Source organism: Myotis brandtii, unplaced genomic scaffold, assembly GCF_000412655.1.
Source record: "Myotis brandtii unplaced genomic scaffold, ASM41265v1 scaffold187, whole genome shotgun sequence".
NCBI lineage: Eukaryota > Metazoa > Chordata > Mammalia > Chiroptera > Vespertilionidae > Myotis > Myotis brandtii.
In genome coordinates, this window is record NW_005356944.1 from 4,719,601 (window position 1) to 4,736,051 (window position 16,451).

The window sequence follows — 16,451 nt, forward strand, 5'->3', positions numbered from 1 at the left end:
CTAAGGATCAAATGGGAAAGGAAAGAAGAGAAAATCCAGTGCTAAAAGGAGGTTCCTAAACAGGACAGGATTAGGATTATCAGTCTGAAGAGAGAATTAACATGAGAGTCTAAAAAATTTATGGCAAAAATGTTATTGACCAAGGAAGAAGTTGTAATTAGATATGAAATAATTGAATAAGTTGGTTACCAACTTGCTGGAGCCTGGATATCATTTAACTTTACATTTAATGTGAAATGCATATTTATTCATAAAAGTACTTTCCTACTGTAGTATGTCAGATGAAGAGCAGGAAAGTGGTTGTGATACTGTGGATGGCTCTCCAACATCAGACTCTTCGGGACATGACAGTCCGTTTGCAGAGAGCAGTTTTGTGGAGGACACTCATCAGAACACAGAACTGGTGCCCTCTTCCAACACAGAAACCAAGCCAGCTGTCTGTACTGTTGTGGTGCCACCAATGGGACTAGAGAATGGATTAAATGCCGATGAGCATATGGCAAACACCGGTAAGCTGAGTCCTCCCTATTTCTTTGATAGTCCCTTAAAAGGTCTTTTTTTAAAAAAATTTTTATTGTCAGAGCTATTACAGATGTCTCCATTTCCCCCTGCTTTGCCCACTTCCACCCAGCCCCCGCCCCCTCTTCTTTCTGGCCATCACACTGTTGTCTGTGACTGTGGATTATGCATATATGTTCTTTGGTTAACCCCTTCACCCTCTTTCATTCAGTCCCCTTCCTCCCTTTGCTCTGACAGCTGTCAGTCTATTCCAATATCCATGCCTCTGTTTCTATTTTGTTCATCAGTTTGTTTAGTTGATTAGATTCGACATATGAGTGAGATCATATGGTATTTGTCTTTCTCTGACTGGCTTATTTCATTTAGCATAATAATCTCCAGGTCCATCCATGCTGTCACAAAAGATAAGATTTTCCTCTTACAGCCGCACAGTATTCCATGGTGTAAATGTACCACAGGTGTTTTTTATTCACTCATCTACTGGTAGGCATCTTGCTCTTTCCAGATCTTGACTATTATAAATGATGCTGCTATAAACATAGGGGTGCATATATTCTTTCGAATTGGTGTTTCAGGTTTCTTAGGATATATTTCCAGAAGTGGGATCACTGGGTCCAAAGGCAGTTCCATTTTTAATTTTTTGAGGAAACTCCACATTGTTTTTCATAGTGATTGTACCAGTCTGCATTCCCACCAACAGTGTATCAGGCTTCTTTTTCTCCACATCCTCACCAGCATTTGTTGTTTGTTGATTTATTGATGATAGCCATTCTGGCTGGTGTGAGGTGGCACCTCATTGTTGTTTTAATTTGCACCTCTCTGATAGTTAGTGACACTGAGCAGTTTTTCATAGGTCTCATGGCCATTTGTATGTCCTCTTTGAGGGAGAACTTTTAGCCAGTGTAAAAAGTGGACTAAGGAAGAAATAAATGCATGGCAATGATAAACACCAAATTCAAAATGGTGATTCTTTGCAGGAAGTAAATTGGTACGGTTGGGGAAGAGTCTAAAGGACCTTCAATGAATCAATAAAATTCCTTCCATGGGTGTGTTTCATAGCATTGCATTTTGTATATATCATGATATTGCATAACAAACTTCTTGTAAACACACATACACACAAATAATCAGCACAATAGGTGATTCTGAGTTGCTCCAATTTTGTTGCATTCCTGTGGGTTACAGAAAGCAAAGCTAGGATGGTCTCTGTGTTCTCATATCTCCATGTGAGTATTGGGGTGGTGCTGTCTGAAGGCAAGTCTGCTAAATTTTAAAAGACCGAGGTTCTGTGTGTGAGGTGGCGGGGGGGTGCAGTTTCCAACACCAGAGAGGGACCATTCTCAGTCAGGAAAATGGAAACATAGAAGTAGAGTTTACCAAGGTGGAATGGGGAATTCTGAGCAGCACTCTCTCACTCTTTACTCTTTTTTTAGTGTTTGTTTTTAATTAATTTCAGAAAGAGGAAGGGAGAGGGAGAGAGATAGAAACATCAATAATGAGAATCATCAATCGTCTGCCTCCTATGCATCCCCCACTGGGGATAGAGCCTGCAATTCTTGCATGTGCCCTGACCAGGAATGGAACCATGACCTCCTGGGTTCATGGGTTGACACTCAACCACTGAGCCATACCGGCCAGGCACCCTTTATTCTCTTGGGCTTGGATTCAAGAAGGATAAATAATCTAGGTGGTGATTGCTAACATGTCATAGTCTATGGTAAACCAACCCAAAATCTATAAAGGAGGGCATTTCCTGGACCCATTCCTTTTTTGAATCATATGGCAGGAATAATCTGTATAAATGTGTAAGGTGCACTGATTACCCAGTTTTACTTTGCAGTTTGGGTTTATTTATTTTTTGTTACCTTAAAGTATTATTTCTTCTCTCACACCCAAAGTTCCTCAGAGCTTTAAGATGGGGTTGGAGCCAAACCCTCTTAGTGTCTCTATATCACTTGAAGATAACACAAATACATTTTATTGGTAGTATTCCTTGAAACCTGTAGATAAGGAGATTTTATAGCATACACTGCTCAATAGCACTATTTAAGAAATCAAAGAAGAGTAATCTCTATTTTTAAGGTGAACAATCATGTCTTCAAAATGAATGTTTGCATATAATTATTTTAAAAATCCTTTCCAACTATATTGGTGGTGTCAATTCCAATTTTCATAGGCAAGTTGCCAGAAGTTGTGAGCCAGAGCTTCCTATTATGGTGGGCAATTCTCTAGTTCAGTGGGCTAATACAAAACATTTAACTAGTCTACTCATGTCAGCAATCTGCTTTTGCTGTAAATTATCCAGTCAGAAAATCTATACTTTGAACACAAAGTGAACAATTGAAAATTTGCCATTTCCTCATAAGTGGGTATAGACTCAAATAATGAGAACTACCAGGCAGTGATTCTTTTCTATTTACAAGCTGGAATCTCAGGAGCAACAAAGAAAGTGACAAGGAGACCACAATCTAGCCCAGACCACCTGATCATGTCTTATTCTTAAAGTATAAATTATTCTCTGACCAAATGGGTCATGGAAGAAGATGCATAGGTGTGGAACTGTCAAAAGAATTACAAAATGTTCATTCATTCATTCACTCACGTCTTAGAGTTTGGGAAAATCTTCTCTAAATGTTCATCTATACATATAAAAGCCTAAGCAACCATTACAACCGAACAACCAGAATGACCGGTCGACCAGTCACTATGATGCACACTGACCACCAGGGGGAAGATGTTCAATGCAGGAGCTGCTCCCTGGTGGTCAGTGAGCTCCCACAGCCAACCTCCTATGGTGAGCCGGCGGGGTTGGTGTCCAGCGTCCATTCCTTCTGCGCCTGGCCCAGTGACCATAGTCTCCTCTCCCAACCTTTGGCCTTGGGCTGGGATGGGGAACTGGGGGTGGGTGGCAGTGGACACGGCCTCTTTCCCAGGGGGTCTGAAGGACAGCTCCCTCCTCGGGGCCAATGGCCAACCTCCTGTGCCCTGTCCCTCCCCACTGGCCGGCAGGCCCCAATCGGCCTGGCCCTGATCGGCCCTGATCACCGGCCAAGCCTAGGGACCCCACCCATGCACGAATTTGTGCAGCGGGCCTCTAGCATTTTATAATGTAGTTTATAAGTTAACAATCGCACTTATTAATATACAGAACTTGACTTAATGAAGTTTTTCTTTCTACTGGGCATTTTTTGGAGGAAAGTCATTTTATTTTCATTCTTAAAAGGATTTCATGCATTAAATTGACACTTCACAGTGTATTTATCAAACATGAACCAGCTTATTTTTAATCAATATGTTAGGAGAAATAAGTTAAAAGAGTATATAATTCTACACATAAGAGGGAGGATGAATTTTCAAATTGTAACATGAGAGAAATGTACCACTATATAGAGCTTGGTGTATTCAACTGTTTTTCACCATTAATGGGTACTCCCTAGTCAAAGAAATAACAACTTGCTTAAAGGGATAGTACCTCCCAGTTAAAGTTATGTTGATTTTTTTAAAAATCACGAATCACATACACTTAACATTTTGAATACATTTTATCCTTCCTAAGTACCTTTTGATTAAATTCCTCTCATTCATTTCAGTACTTATCTACACACTATCAGTGTGCGCATGCTCATGAGCAAAAATTCTTCAACCCTGCATCTTTTCAAGACTATTCACAGAGTTATTGGGAACCTGAACTAGAGGATAATGGATTTAGGTAAATGTGATATTACCTAAAGTAGTTGAAGCCTGTCAGTCTTAAATGTAAGCAGGATGGTCTAAATTGAGTCTAAATATTACATTCATTTTTAACATATATTATATATACATAAATAATAAGATGGGCTTTTCACAGTTAATGTAGGTCATATTGTTATAGGTTATAAATGTTAAAAAGTAATCAATTTTCTAACAAAGACAGACTTAGGCAAATAGTTAAATTGTATACATGTTGTCATATGAATTCACAACTTTTATTTTTTTAGCCATATCAACAACTCTAGCCACTGTTTTCTTTTGTCAGATCCATGGCTAAAAACACAGTCATTGAATCAGACAGACAGAATTGGTTCTAATCTTAGTACTTTCAGAGTTACTTTCTTTACCTCTCTAATTCTGAAATGTTCATCTGTAGAATGCTGGTAACAATTTCAGCATCATAGGGTTATTGTGAGAAATTCCTGTCTTAATGTATATGAAAGGCCTACCCCAATCTTGCCAGGTAGAGCATACTAAAAAGAGGTTCTCTGAATTATCATCTTCTCCATCAATGAGGTTTGGAGCAGCAAGAAGAGCAATGCTGGAGGAAGTTGGCAGCAAGTACAGATTTAACATAAACACACACACACAGACACACATTCACAAACACACATACCCTGTCTCATACCAGACCCCTTTTTCTGTCTCAAAACCCATTCATAGGGAATATTCTGATATAACCTGAGTGCATAGATGACTTATGGACCCTCAGCAGTTATTATTATTCTCAGAAATATTATATTTGAAAGAGTGGAAATAAAACAAATGCCATGAAATTAAAAATGACATTAAAATAGCAAAAACCTCATATAGAATTTCAGGCATCAGTAAGCCAAAGAGTCAAGGTACCTCGTAAACGCGTGCTTTAATAGTTCTAATTTTTTGCCTACTGGAGTTATCTTGGTTAGAAATTATTTCATTGCAGCCTCCTCAGTGATGCTTCATGGTTGAGCATCGACCCACGAACCAGGAGGTCACGGGTTTGATTCCTAGTTGGGGCACATGCCTGGGTTTCAGGCTCAATCCCCAGTGGGGAGTGTGCAGGAGGCAGCTGACTGATGTTTCTTTCTCATGGATGCTTTTATCTCTCTGTCTCTCTCCCTTCCTCTCTCTAAAATCAATAAAAATACTTCTCCCTTTCCACTTGGTTCCTTGTAACATGCTTTGTACCTTAGATCACCAATTATATGCTAAAGTAGTTGAAGCTTGTCAGCCTTAAGTGTAAACAGGATGATCCAAAATGAGTTTAAATATTACATCCCTTTTAACATATGCTATATATACTTTACCTAGGAAGGTAAGAAGCTAGAGTCTTTATTCTTTTTTCTTTTTTTAAAAAAAATATACTTTATTGATTTTTTACAGAGAGGAAGGGAGAGGGATAGAGAGTTAGAAACATCGATGAGAGAGAAACATCGATCAACTGCTTCCTGCACACCTCCCACTGGGGATGTGCCCGCAACCAAGGTACATGCCCTTGACCGGAATTGAACCTGGGACCTTTCAGTCCGCAGGCCTACGCTCTATCCACTGAGCCAAACCGGTTAGGGCGAGTCTTTATTCTTATTTAGTTATTAATCCCCCCCCCCTCTTTCACACTTGCTTTGGGGGACATGAAAAGTGGTATTAAGTTTTTTTTGTTTTATTCATACTATGTGAGTTTGTTTTCTATAAAGATATCCCCATCTCTATATCTATCATCTATCTGTCTATCTATCTATCTACATATTTTCATTCCAACTTTGGGGCTAGGAAATTAGTCTTTAATCAATTGAATGCACTTGCTTTCTATCGCTTCTCAGTACCCAGCAGAGGATGATAGTAATCACTATACTACTTTAAAAAGTTGGATATGAAATAGTACAGAGGTGTCAACTTGTGCTCTATCATTAGATATGTCTTTACTCTGAATGAATAACAGAGATTAGAAACCATGATGTCATAGAAACTTCAGACTATAGTTACAATTAGCAATATTATTTTCCCTAATATATTATTTTCTTTTCCAAGAATAACTATGTAGATAGGTAGGTAGATAGATAGATAGATGAATTAACATATAAATATATAAAACAAATGCATAAAGTACAATTAATAGTCTTCCATCTTATATTGCAATGTATTATGCTTTTCTTTTTAAAAATATATTTTTATTAATTTTAGAAAGGAAGGGAGATAGAGAGAGAGATAGAAACAATAATGATGAGAGAGAATCATTGATCAGCTGCTCCCTACCGGGGTCCGAGCCTGCAACCCAGGCATGTGCCTTGACTGGGGATTGAGCTGTGACCTCCTGGTTCATAGGTCAGTGCTCAATCACTGAATCACACCAGCCAGGCATCTTATGCTTTTCTAGGTGTTTGTGTACATATTTTTTATATGACAACATAAATACTTTTTCAGTTAGAGAGTATACATTTCAGGATTATTGTTTCTTCTCTTAAAAATACATGTAACAGTTTCATATATCCAGTCCTCAAATTTTCACCAGACCTACTTTATAACTGGATCCTTGGACCCAGCCTACAGTTGAATAAGCTGGAGAAATTTTTACTTTCTCTGAGGAACAATTGCCTGGGTTATAATGGATATTCAAAGCCGGCTACACCTCTCTAAATGTTTAGAATTACTGGCTATTTGACAATCACTTCCCTCTATTTCTGTGTGCCTCCTTCCTCTCCAGACACACCTTTCTAGGAGTCCTGATCAATAACTCTTCCCCAACCCTTATGTCCAACATTCTGAAGTGGTTTCTCTATTATTTTCACTACCAGATATCAGTTTTCTACTGGTGGAAAAGATCTTAGAGAAACTGAACCATGACCTAGTCAACTCACCTTCCCCAGACAACTCTTAGTGCCTAATAAAAAGGAAATGTAGCCCTAACCGGTTTTGCTCAGTGGATAGAGCATTGGCCTGAGGACTCAAGGGTCCCAGGTTCGATTCCGGTCGGGGGCATGTGCCTTGGTTGCGGGCACGTTCCCGGTGGGGAGTGTGCAGGAGGCAGCTGATCGATGTTTCTAACTCTCTAACCCTCTCCCTTCCTCTCTGTAAAAAAATCAATAAAATATACTTAAATATATATGTGTGTGTGTGTGTGTGTGTGTGTGTGTGTGTGTGTGTATATAATCTAATGGGAGATCCCTTGTATGTAACTTTCCGTCTCTCTCTTGCAGCCTGTAAGATTCTCTCTTTGTCCTGAACATTTGCCATGGTAATTATGATGTGTCTTGGTGTGGGTCTTTTCGGGTTCACCTTGTTTGGGACTCTCTGTGCTTGTGTGACTTTTTTCTTCCCCACCTCAGGGAAGTTTTCTGATATTATTTCTTCGAGTAGGTTTTCTAATCCTTGTTCATCTTTCTGTTGTTCTGGCACCCCTATTATTCGTATGTTGTTTCGTTTCATGTTGTCCCAAAGCTCCCTTAGGCTCTCCTCCTGTCTTTTAATTTTTTTCTCCAATTGCAGTACAGTTTGGGTGTGTTTTGCTTCCTTGTCTTCTAATTCACTAATTCGGTCCTCCGCTTCTCCTAGTCTACTGTTGATGCTTTCAATGGTGTTTTTTATTGCAGCTATATCGCTCTTCATTTCTTCTTGGGTCTTGCATAAGTTATTGATTTTTTCATCTGTTTCTTCTTGCTTCTTGCATAAGTAGTTGATTTTTTCCTCCATCCGGTTTATGCACGCTAGGACCCTTATTCTGAATTCTTTTTCTGTCATGTTGCATGCCTCTGTCTCACTTAGCTGCTTTTCTGGCGAGTCCTCCTTTTCTTTCCTTTGGGGGTTTCTTTGCCTACCCATGTTTGATCTCACTGACATATCTAGATGTTGAGTCGTTCAGTGGCTGCTCCCTGGGTGGCAGTGGCTCCTTGGGCTGTGGTTGCTCCTTGGGTGGTTGCGGTAGCAGCTGCTCCTCAGTTGGCAGCAGCTCCTCTCATAACTTAAGTTTTGAATAAGAACATACACTTTGTCAAAATAAAACAAGACTGTTTTGCATAATAAAGTGATGACCCAGTGTCAGTAGAATATCTGCTGTGATTCTTTCTCTCATTGGTGATTGATTAGCATGGTTCCATCCATATTTCCTTGCCTATCCTTCCTTTTGCCCAGGAACATGGATTGCCACTAGAGTAGTGAGCTTCCTCTAGCCAGCATGATGCGCTAACACAGCGGTTCTCAACCTGTGGGTCGCCTAAGACCATCCTGCTTATCAGATATTTACATTACGATTCACAACAGTAGCAACATTACAGTTATGAAGTAGCAATGAAAATAATTTTATGGTTGGGTCACAACATGAGGAACTGTATTTAAAGGGCCAGAAGGTTGAGAACCACTGCGCTAACACATTAAGTGATTTGCCACAAAAGTTTAAGCGAAATATATTTGATTTTAGCTTTTAGGATATTTTTTTAAGTGAAAACAAAATTTGAATAACTTTTAGGTCTTAATTTTATACATTTGTCTTCTCTTTTTCCTTAGTCAGGTATTGCATACTTATAACCAAAGCTCTGTGGAAGACAAAGTAACTTTACCACATCTTCTTATAAATTGCTTATAATGTGGTTTGGAAGTTGATACTATACACACATATACATAAATATGTACGTACATATGAAAACATGTATATATAAATGCATAAGATATATGAATAAAAATATGTAACTAAAATATACCTATAGAGAGAGATGCTTCAAAATGTTAAATACGAATTGAATGATTAAGACAGACAATAAATGCTGTGGAAATCACAAGGAGAGATATTGTCAGGGCCCAAAAGGGTCAGGAAAAGATGAGAAATAATGGGATTCTTGCTAGGCCTGCAGAGGAGTGGGGAAGACCTTTCAAATAACTAGTTAGTAAAAAGGACACGAGGCACCACTAAAGAGATGTATTTTAACATTAGAATTTAATCTGAAATATCCATAATGTTTGTACATGTCATTTAAATTATCCAGAAGAGTGCTGCTTTTGTGGTATTTGATGAAAAGTTCTGGAATTTATAAAGTGGGATTTATGAACTGCTACTAAGGATCAAATGGGAAAGGAAAGAAGAGAAAATCCAGTGCTAAAAGGAGGTTCCTAAACAGGACAGGATTAGGATTATCAGTCTGAAGAGAGAATTAACATGAGAGTCTAAAAAATTTATGGCAAAAATGTTATTGACCAAGGAAGAAGTTGTAATTAGATATGAAATAATTGAATAAGTTGGTTACCAACTTGCTGGAGCCTGGATATCATTTAACTTTACATTTAATGTGAAATGCATATTTATTCATAAAAGTACTTTCCTACTGTAGTATGTCAGATGAAGAGCAGGAAAGTGGTTGTGATACTGTGGATGGCTCTCCAACATCAGACTCTTCGGGACATGACAGTCCGTTTGCAGAGAGCAGTTTTGTGGAGGACACTCATCAGAACACAGAACTGGTGCCCTCTTCCAACACAGAAACCAAGCCAGCTGTCTGTACTGTTGTGGTGCCACCAATGGGACTAGAGAATGGATTAAATGCCGATGAGCATATGGCAAACACCGGTAAGCTGAGTCCTCCCTATTTCTTTGATAGTCCCTTAAAAGGTCTTTTTTTAAAAAAATTTTTATTGTCAGAGCTATTACAGATGTCTCCATTTCCCCCTGCTTTGCCCACTTCCACCCAGCCCCCGCCCCCTCTTCTTTCTGGCCATCACACTGTTGTCTGTGACTGTGGATTATGCATATATGTTCTTTGGTTAACCCCTTCACCCTCTTTCATTCAGTCCCCTTCCTCCCTTTGCTCTGACAGCTGTCAGTCTATTCCAATATCCATGCCTCTGTTTCTATTTTGTTCATCAGTTTGTTTAGTTGATTAGATTCGACATATGAGTGAGATCATATGGTATTTGTCTTTCTCTGACTGGCTTATTTCATTTAGCATAATAATCTCCAGGTCCATCCATGCTGTCACAAAAGATAAGATTTTCCTCTTACAGCCGCACAGTATTCCATGGTGTAAATGTACCACAGGTGTTTTTTATTCACTCATCTACTGGTAGGCATCTTGCTCTTTCCAGATCTTGACTATTATAAATGATGCTGCTATAAACATAGGGGTGCATATATTCTTTCGAATTGGTGTTTCAGGTTTCTTAGGATATATTTCCAGAAGTGGGATCACTGGGTCCAAAGGCAGTTCCATTTTTAATTTTTTGAGGAAACTCCATACCGTTTTCCCCAGGGGTTGCACCAGTCTGCATTCCCACAAACTGCACTAGGGTTTCGAACCTTTTCTCCATATCCTCACCAGCATTTGTTTGTTGATTACTGATGGTAGCTATTCTGACAGGTGTGAAGTAATATCTCATTGTGGTTTTAATTTTCATCTCTCTGAAAGTTTTTTTTTCACCTGAGGACATTTTTTCCATTGATTTTTAGGGAGAGTGGAAGAGAGAGGGAAAGACAGAAACATCGATGTGAAACACATTGATTGGTCGCCTCCCGCACAAGCCCTGACCAGGGCCTGGGCCAGGGAGGAGCCTGCAACTGAAGTACGTGCCCCTGACCAGAATAGAACCCGGGACCCTTGGGTCCACAGGCCGATGCTCTATCCCCTGAGCCAAACCGGCTATGGCTAAAAGGTTTTAATTTCGGAACACAGAGAATAGTATTACCAAAAGTCCTCTCCGAATTTCCAAGTCGATCTTGCCAAGTTGCACAAAAGAAATCTCTTTTTATATCATCCAGTGCTTGGAAATCATCAGATCCCTTTCCTTTTTATTTAATTTTAATTTTCGCAAATCATTATTGTGTAAAATATCTAAAGACCTTTCTAATTTTTATATGAGAAGGAAAAAGCATTAATGCTTTAACATTTTGCTCATTGCCAGATTCTATATGCCAGCCATTAATAAAAGGGCGATGTGCTCCTGGAAGATTGAACCAGCCTTCCACAGTGGGTACTCGTCAGCAGAAATTGACATCAGCATTCCAGCCCCAGCATTTGAATTTCAGTCAGGTACGTTTGTCGTTTGTGAATTTGTAAGAAAGAGCCTTTGGAATTTAAATGCAGCAGTATTTCACTTGGGGGGAAAAGATTCTGAAACTGGCTGCAATCTTAATAAATTTTACCCCTTTCCTTATCCTAGGTGACTAAAGAGTAATAAGCCCGATATAGGAAAATTAAGCAGATTATCCACAGAAATTGAATGCCTCAGAAGAATGAAGCTTTTAGATTCTCTTAAATATAATTTTTAGTGTGTTTGTTTTCTTAGACCCTTTAAATCAGAATGCACATTAATGGATTGATGGCTACATTTCTTATGTGTTAGTCATGGTGATAGTGAGAGATGATGTCTTATTGAGTGCTTTCCATCTATTCAGCATGGTGCTCACCAGTGAGTTTCCAAACTTGGGGAAAGAAAAGATCACAGCTATTGGAGTAAAATCTGTGTCCAAATCCTGGCTTTGCCAAATATTACCTTAGCCAGGTCTCTTCAGCAAATCTGGACCACTGTTAATGGGAATAATAGCTATATCATGGGGTTGTTTTGGAATTAAATAATGTCTTGTATGTAAAATGGTAGCTCTATGCATGATAAGTAGTCCTCAAATGGTAGCTATTAGTGGTGGGGGGATAGTGATACTACTAGCAGTGGTAGTGGCAATGTTAATATAATAATATGTAGTAATAAATATTACAATGTTAGTACTAATATATAATATCATTTTTCCCCTCTTGATTTATACTTAGTACAATCTAAGATCTGAGAGATCCTCTATGAGATATCAGTCACAGTTTATTGTAATTTCCCTTATCCTTTTCTTTTTAACTTATAAATATGTATTTAGTGTGTTTTGTTGGCTTGTTTGTTTTGGATAGGTTCAGCACTTCGGATCTGGGCATCAAGAATGGAATGGAAACTTCGGACATCGAAGACAGCAAGCTTATATCCCTACTAGTGTTACCAGTAATCCATTCACTCTTTCTCATGGAAGTCCCAATCACACAGCTGTGCATGCTCATCTGGCTGGAAGTACACACCTTGGAGGACAGCCTACCTTACTTCCATACCCATCATCAGCTACCCTCACTAGTGCTGCACCAGTGGCCCACCTCTTAGCCTCTCCATGTACCTCAAGACCTATGTTACAGCATCCAACTTACAATATATCCCATCCTAGTGGCATAGTTCACCAGGTCCCAGTGGGCATAAATCCCCGCCTGTTACCATCCCCAACTATTCATCAGACTCAGTACAAACCAATCTTCCCACCACATTCTTACATTGCAGCATCACCTGCATATACTGGATTTCCATTGAGTCCAACAAAACTCAGCCAGTATCCATATATGTGAAAACTCAAACGGAGTATATTGAAGAAGCTCAATGATAGAAACATTTGATTAAAAATAAAAACATGGTATTTAATAAATATTAGCCATGGCACAAGAAACTTATTTTTGAATCATGTAGACTTGGGTGCAATTTAAACAACTTTGAGCTTTAAAAAAAAACAAACTCACTTTTAATGTGTTTTGCACATTTGGTATAACTTGTCTTTGGTCATGTTATCTTCTTATGTAGTAACTCTAGACAGGTGACTTATGGGAGCAGAAGTCCAGTTTTGCTCCTGCTATTTTTTATAAAATTGCCTTCTAACTAGTGCAAGACACGTCCACATTTGGGAAGCCATTCTGTGTACAGACTTAGAGCAACAGATGCACATATGTCAAAATTACAGCATACCAGTGAATTGTATTATCTGTGTCTTAGTGTATAAATGTGGGGTCACTTACCTAAGAAATTGAGCTATTGTTCCTTACATTTGCATGTGTCTTTGCATGGGCAAAACGTTGCCTCGACTTTGCTCTTAAATGTTGTTCTAATAATCTCAGCTGCATTGTAAACCGTTCCCACACATAGTGCCTTAAATATTTGAGGTTGTTAATGTTATTACCTATATATAAATGTTGAGGACTGCAGCACTTAAAAGTCAGACCTACTCTTTAGTTTTCTTTTGATAGAGTAATGTTCATTTTTGGTTTTGTGTGGTATGATTTCAGGTTGTAGCTGTTTTTTCCTTACTAAGAGGGCAGCATGTTCGCTATAGCTGAATTCTGCTCTCTGAATTTTCAGAATGATCTAGCTTCAAGAAAAGCAAGCAGTTAGTAGTGCTTAAGAAAAACTGATTCAGTATCTAATGGATAGTTGATATCTGTCACAACACAGCATTTTATATACAGTTAAGTAAAACTGCTATACAATCTAAGTTTATTTTGGGAGTGTTTGCTGTATAATTGGATTTAATAAAATATTTAGAGGTGCAGTAGGCATGACTTTGAGTAGATAATGAAAGAAAATGCAAATTGCTCATTGATTCATGATGTGGTTTCATCTTAGCTTGGGAAAACCATGCAGTATTTAATAAGTAGTAGCAAAATATTTACTGTTGAAGCTTGAAAAGATGTGAGTTCTTTGTGTGCAATTTTTCATTTATGCATGTGAGGGTTTTGGTTTTTTTTAAAAGTATTTTTACATTGTAGTACTTGTTTGCTTGTTGGTGGTGTTTGCTTATTTTTAATACATTCCGTCAGGGACAGAAATTACATGCATTTCTTCCTAGGAAGTGTGTCTTGGGTTTTTCCTTTCTTACTCTCTCTTTCGTTTTTTTTGGTGATGGTGGTGATGTTTAAATGAAGTTGCTTTACAGCACCAAAGACTTAATCATCCATTTCCTATATAAAAGGTAGCTACTTTTTGCATAGACCTCAAGTATATTGTAGTGTAGAGGTGGAATGTAAGGAAAGGTATTAAACAGGCTGTGTTTTAGCTTATTGGCAAGTAATACATTGTATCATTTATCTTGAATGTATCATAGATAAGCTGCTATATAACGATTGCCACTTCAGATAGCTGTGAAATTAGGTGATTAACTAGTTGTTACTTAGCCTTCTAATTTCTGTATAAGTCTAATTACATGAAATAGAAGTTGGGGTTTTGATTTTTTACTTTGCTTTTCTGTTTGGAGTGTCATTGTAACTACTGTATTGTAAATGATGGAAAATAATTGCATATGTTATTTTGGGTGTGTTAATTGCATCAGTATTTTATCTATTAATGTTTGTGCTCATCACTGCATATAAAAACTTGGATGTATCAATGTAACTTAATTTTTTATTTTCATACTGGCATTGTAGACACTTGAGAAAGCTGTATCTTGCAGGCTTGACTTAACTTTTTTTCCTTAAAAATCTGGAATATAATCGTACAGCATTTACTGGAATAAACAGTACAAAGCATTTGAGTGTAAAGCTCTCCAAATGTTTTGGATTTATAGCATTTCTTTGATAAATGAATTGCATACCACTAGTACAGCTCTAGTACAGTGTTGACAATAAGCTAATGATGGACAAACTTTTCTTTACTCCATTAACACAAGCAGTGTTTTATTTAATAATCAGTGAAATAAATGTGCCTGAAATTGATTTTAAAATTTACAGTATTAGATCATAAAATAAAAACCAGCAGTACATTTTTAGTCACACTGAAAATGAAGGACTTAATTTTCCCCACAAGTTTCAGTGTTTTTAGTAATCAATTCTATGCATTTTATATAAATAGAAATATGTATATATTACACAGAAAAAAGAGTAGCCTAAGATTAATTTAAAAGATTATTTACAGATGGCAAATTTATGGAGTCACTATTTAAGTAAACGTCGTTGCCCTTCACAGCCTTCTAATTTTATTTATATGGTCCAGCAGATTACTGGTATCTGTTCACTTCTTGGAAAAGAATCAGTGCTGGCAGCGGATGCACCAGAAACAGGTGCAAAGGATCGACTGATGTTTGTACCACAACAGGTACAAAACTGGCGCAGTTTGCTTTTTATTCAGGGCCATTTCACTACCCTGAAATGTCCTATTTTCTGTTTTTCAGTTCCAAGACTACAATGGTCTTGTTAAGTGGACAGTAAATGATAAACTTCAATGTTTTCATAATATAATAGTAATGCTTGATAAAGGCATACCCCAGTTAAGTACGTCACTCTGAACTGATTCTAATCATGGGCCTTTTATGTGTTTAAAAATGAAAAATGTTAAAATCCTGTTAAAGCCTAAAGCATATTGACAAAAAAGGTTTGGATTTATACCTTCATTGAAGCCATTTTTACCAGTTTTCTTTGTTTTTTAATACTTTCTTAAATAAAACACTGCATGAATTTCAAGTTGCATATTTGCATACTATTTTAATTTACAAATTATTTTTTATCAAATATCCTGATATTTAGTTTACTTTTTTCTTCAGGGTGTTTAAGTATGTTACTGTAGTAGCAAAGCCTTTTCATTTTAAAAATCTCTACTACTTATTTTAAACTTTGTTTGCGTTAAGTAAAAGTTAAATCATACACTGCAAGGTGTAGGAGGATTTGTTTTAATGAACCAATGATAGATTTGATTACTAAGTTTGAACTGTTAACTGTTTAACAATCTTAGACTTGTGGCTTTCTTTCTTTGGTTTGTTTGTTTTTGCTTTTCTATGCTACACTAGTTTGCCATGTAGCAATTGCACTGTGCAATATTACAATAAGGACTGGGAAAATTTTTATGGATGTAATGTCTATTACGGTTTGCGATAGTATTTCTCTCTAGTTCTCAGTGATTTAAATGTGACCAAGCCTTCTGTACTTTGTCACAAAAAGCGGGTTTTCCAGGTGACTATTTTGGTGAGTGTCAAAATAAGAATTTATGGTGTATTACTGTCGATTCACTTTGAATTAAAATATATATATTGCAGCAAACAGCTTGTTGACTTTTTTTCCAACCCAGGATTGCTTATAGGGTAGGGAAGGGATTGGCTAGTAGCGTTTAGAACCTAACTTCTCTCAGTTAATTCTCAAAACCATTTGTGTGAGATAGGTATTATTATCTTCATTATAGAAATGAGGAAATAGGTCAAAATATCTAGGTAAGTTGACCAAAGTCACATGGCTAGTGAATGGTGAATCTGGGATATGAACCAGGCTGTTTAACTAGTTTACTTTCCACTAGTTCTTTTTATTTTTCAATTATAGTTTACTTTCAGTATTTTGTATTGGTTTCAGGTATACACCGTAAAGGTTGGACAATCATATACTTTACACAGTGTTCCCCTTGATATTTCCAGTTACCAACTGGCACCTTACAAAGCTATCACATATTAATGA

The 16,451-nt window shown here is 37.6% G+C and overlaps 1 protein-coding gene across 2 annotated transcripts in view; it reads left to right on the plus strand.

Annotated features, from left to right (window-relative positions):
* Positions 1-16,046, plus strand: part of HIPK3 (homeodomain interacting protein kinase 3) — a 56,466-nt gene extending 40,420 nt beyond the window's left edge. For both annotated transcript variants that reach the window (XM_014538160.1, XM_014538161.1), the window contains 3 exons: positions 274-509; positions 11,131-11,258; positions 12,123-16,046. In XM_014538160.1, coding sequence (XP_014393646.1) covers positions 274-509; positions 11,131-11,258; positions 12,123-12,599 — 841 coding nt within the window. In that variant the 3' untranslated portion in view covers positions 12,600-16,046. The remainder of the gene's footprint in view (positions 1-273; positions 510-11,130; positions 11,259-12,122) is intronic.
* The last annotated feature ends 405 nt before the right edge of the window (positions 16,047-16,451 follow it).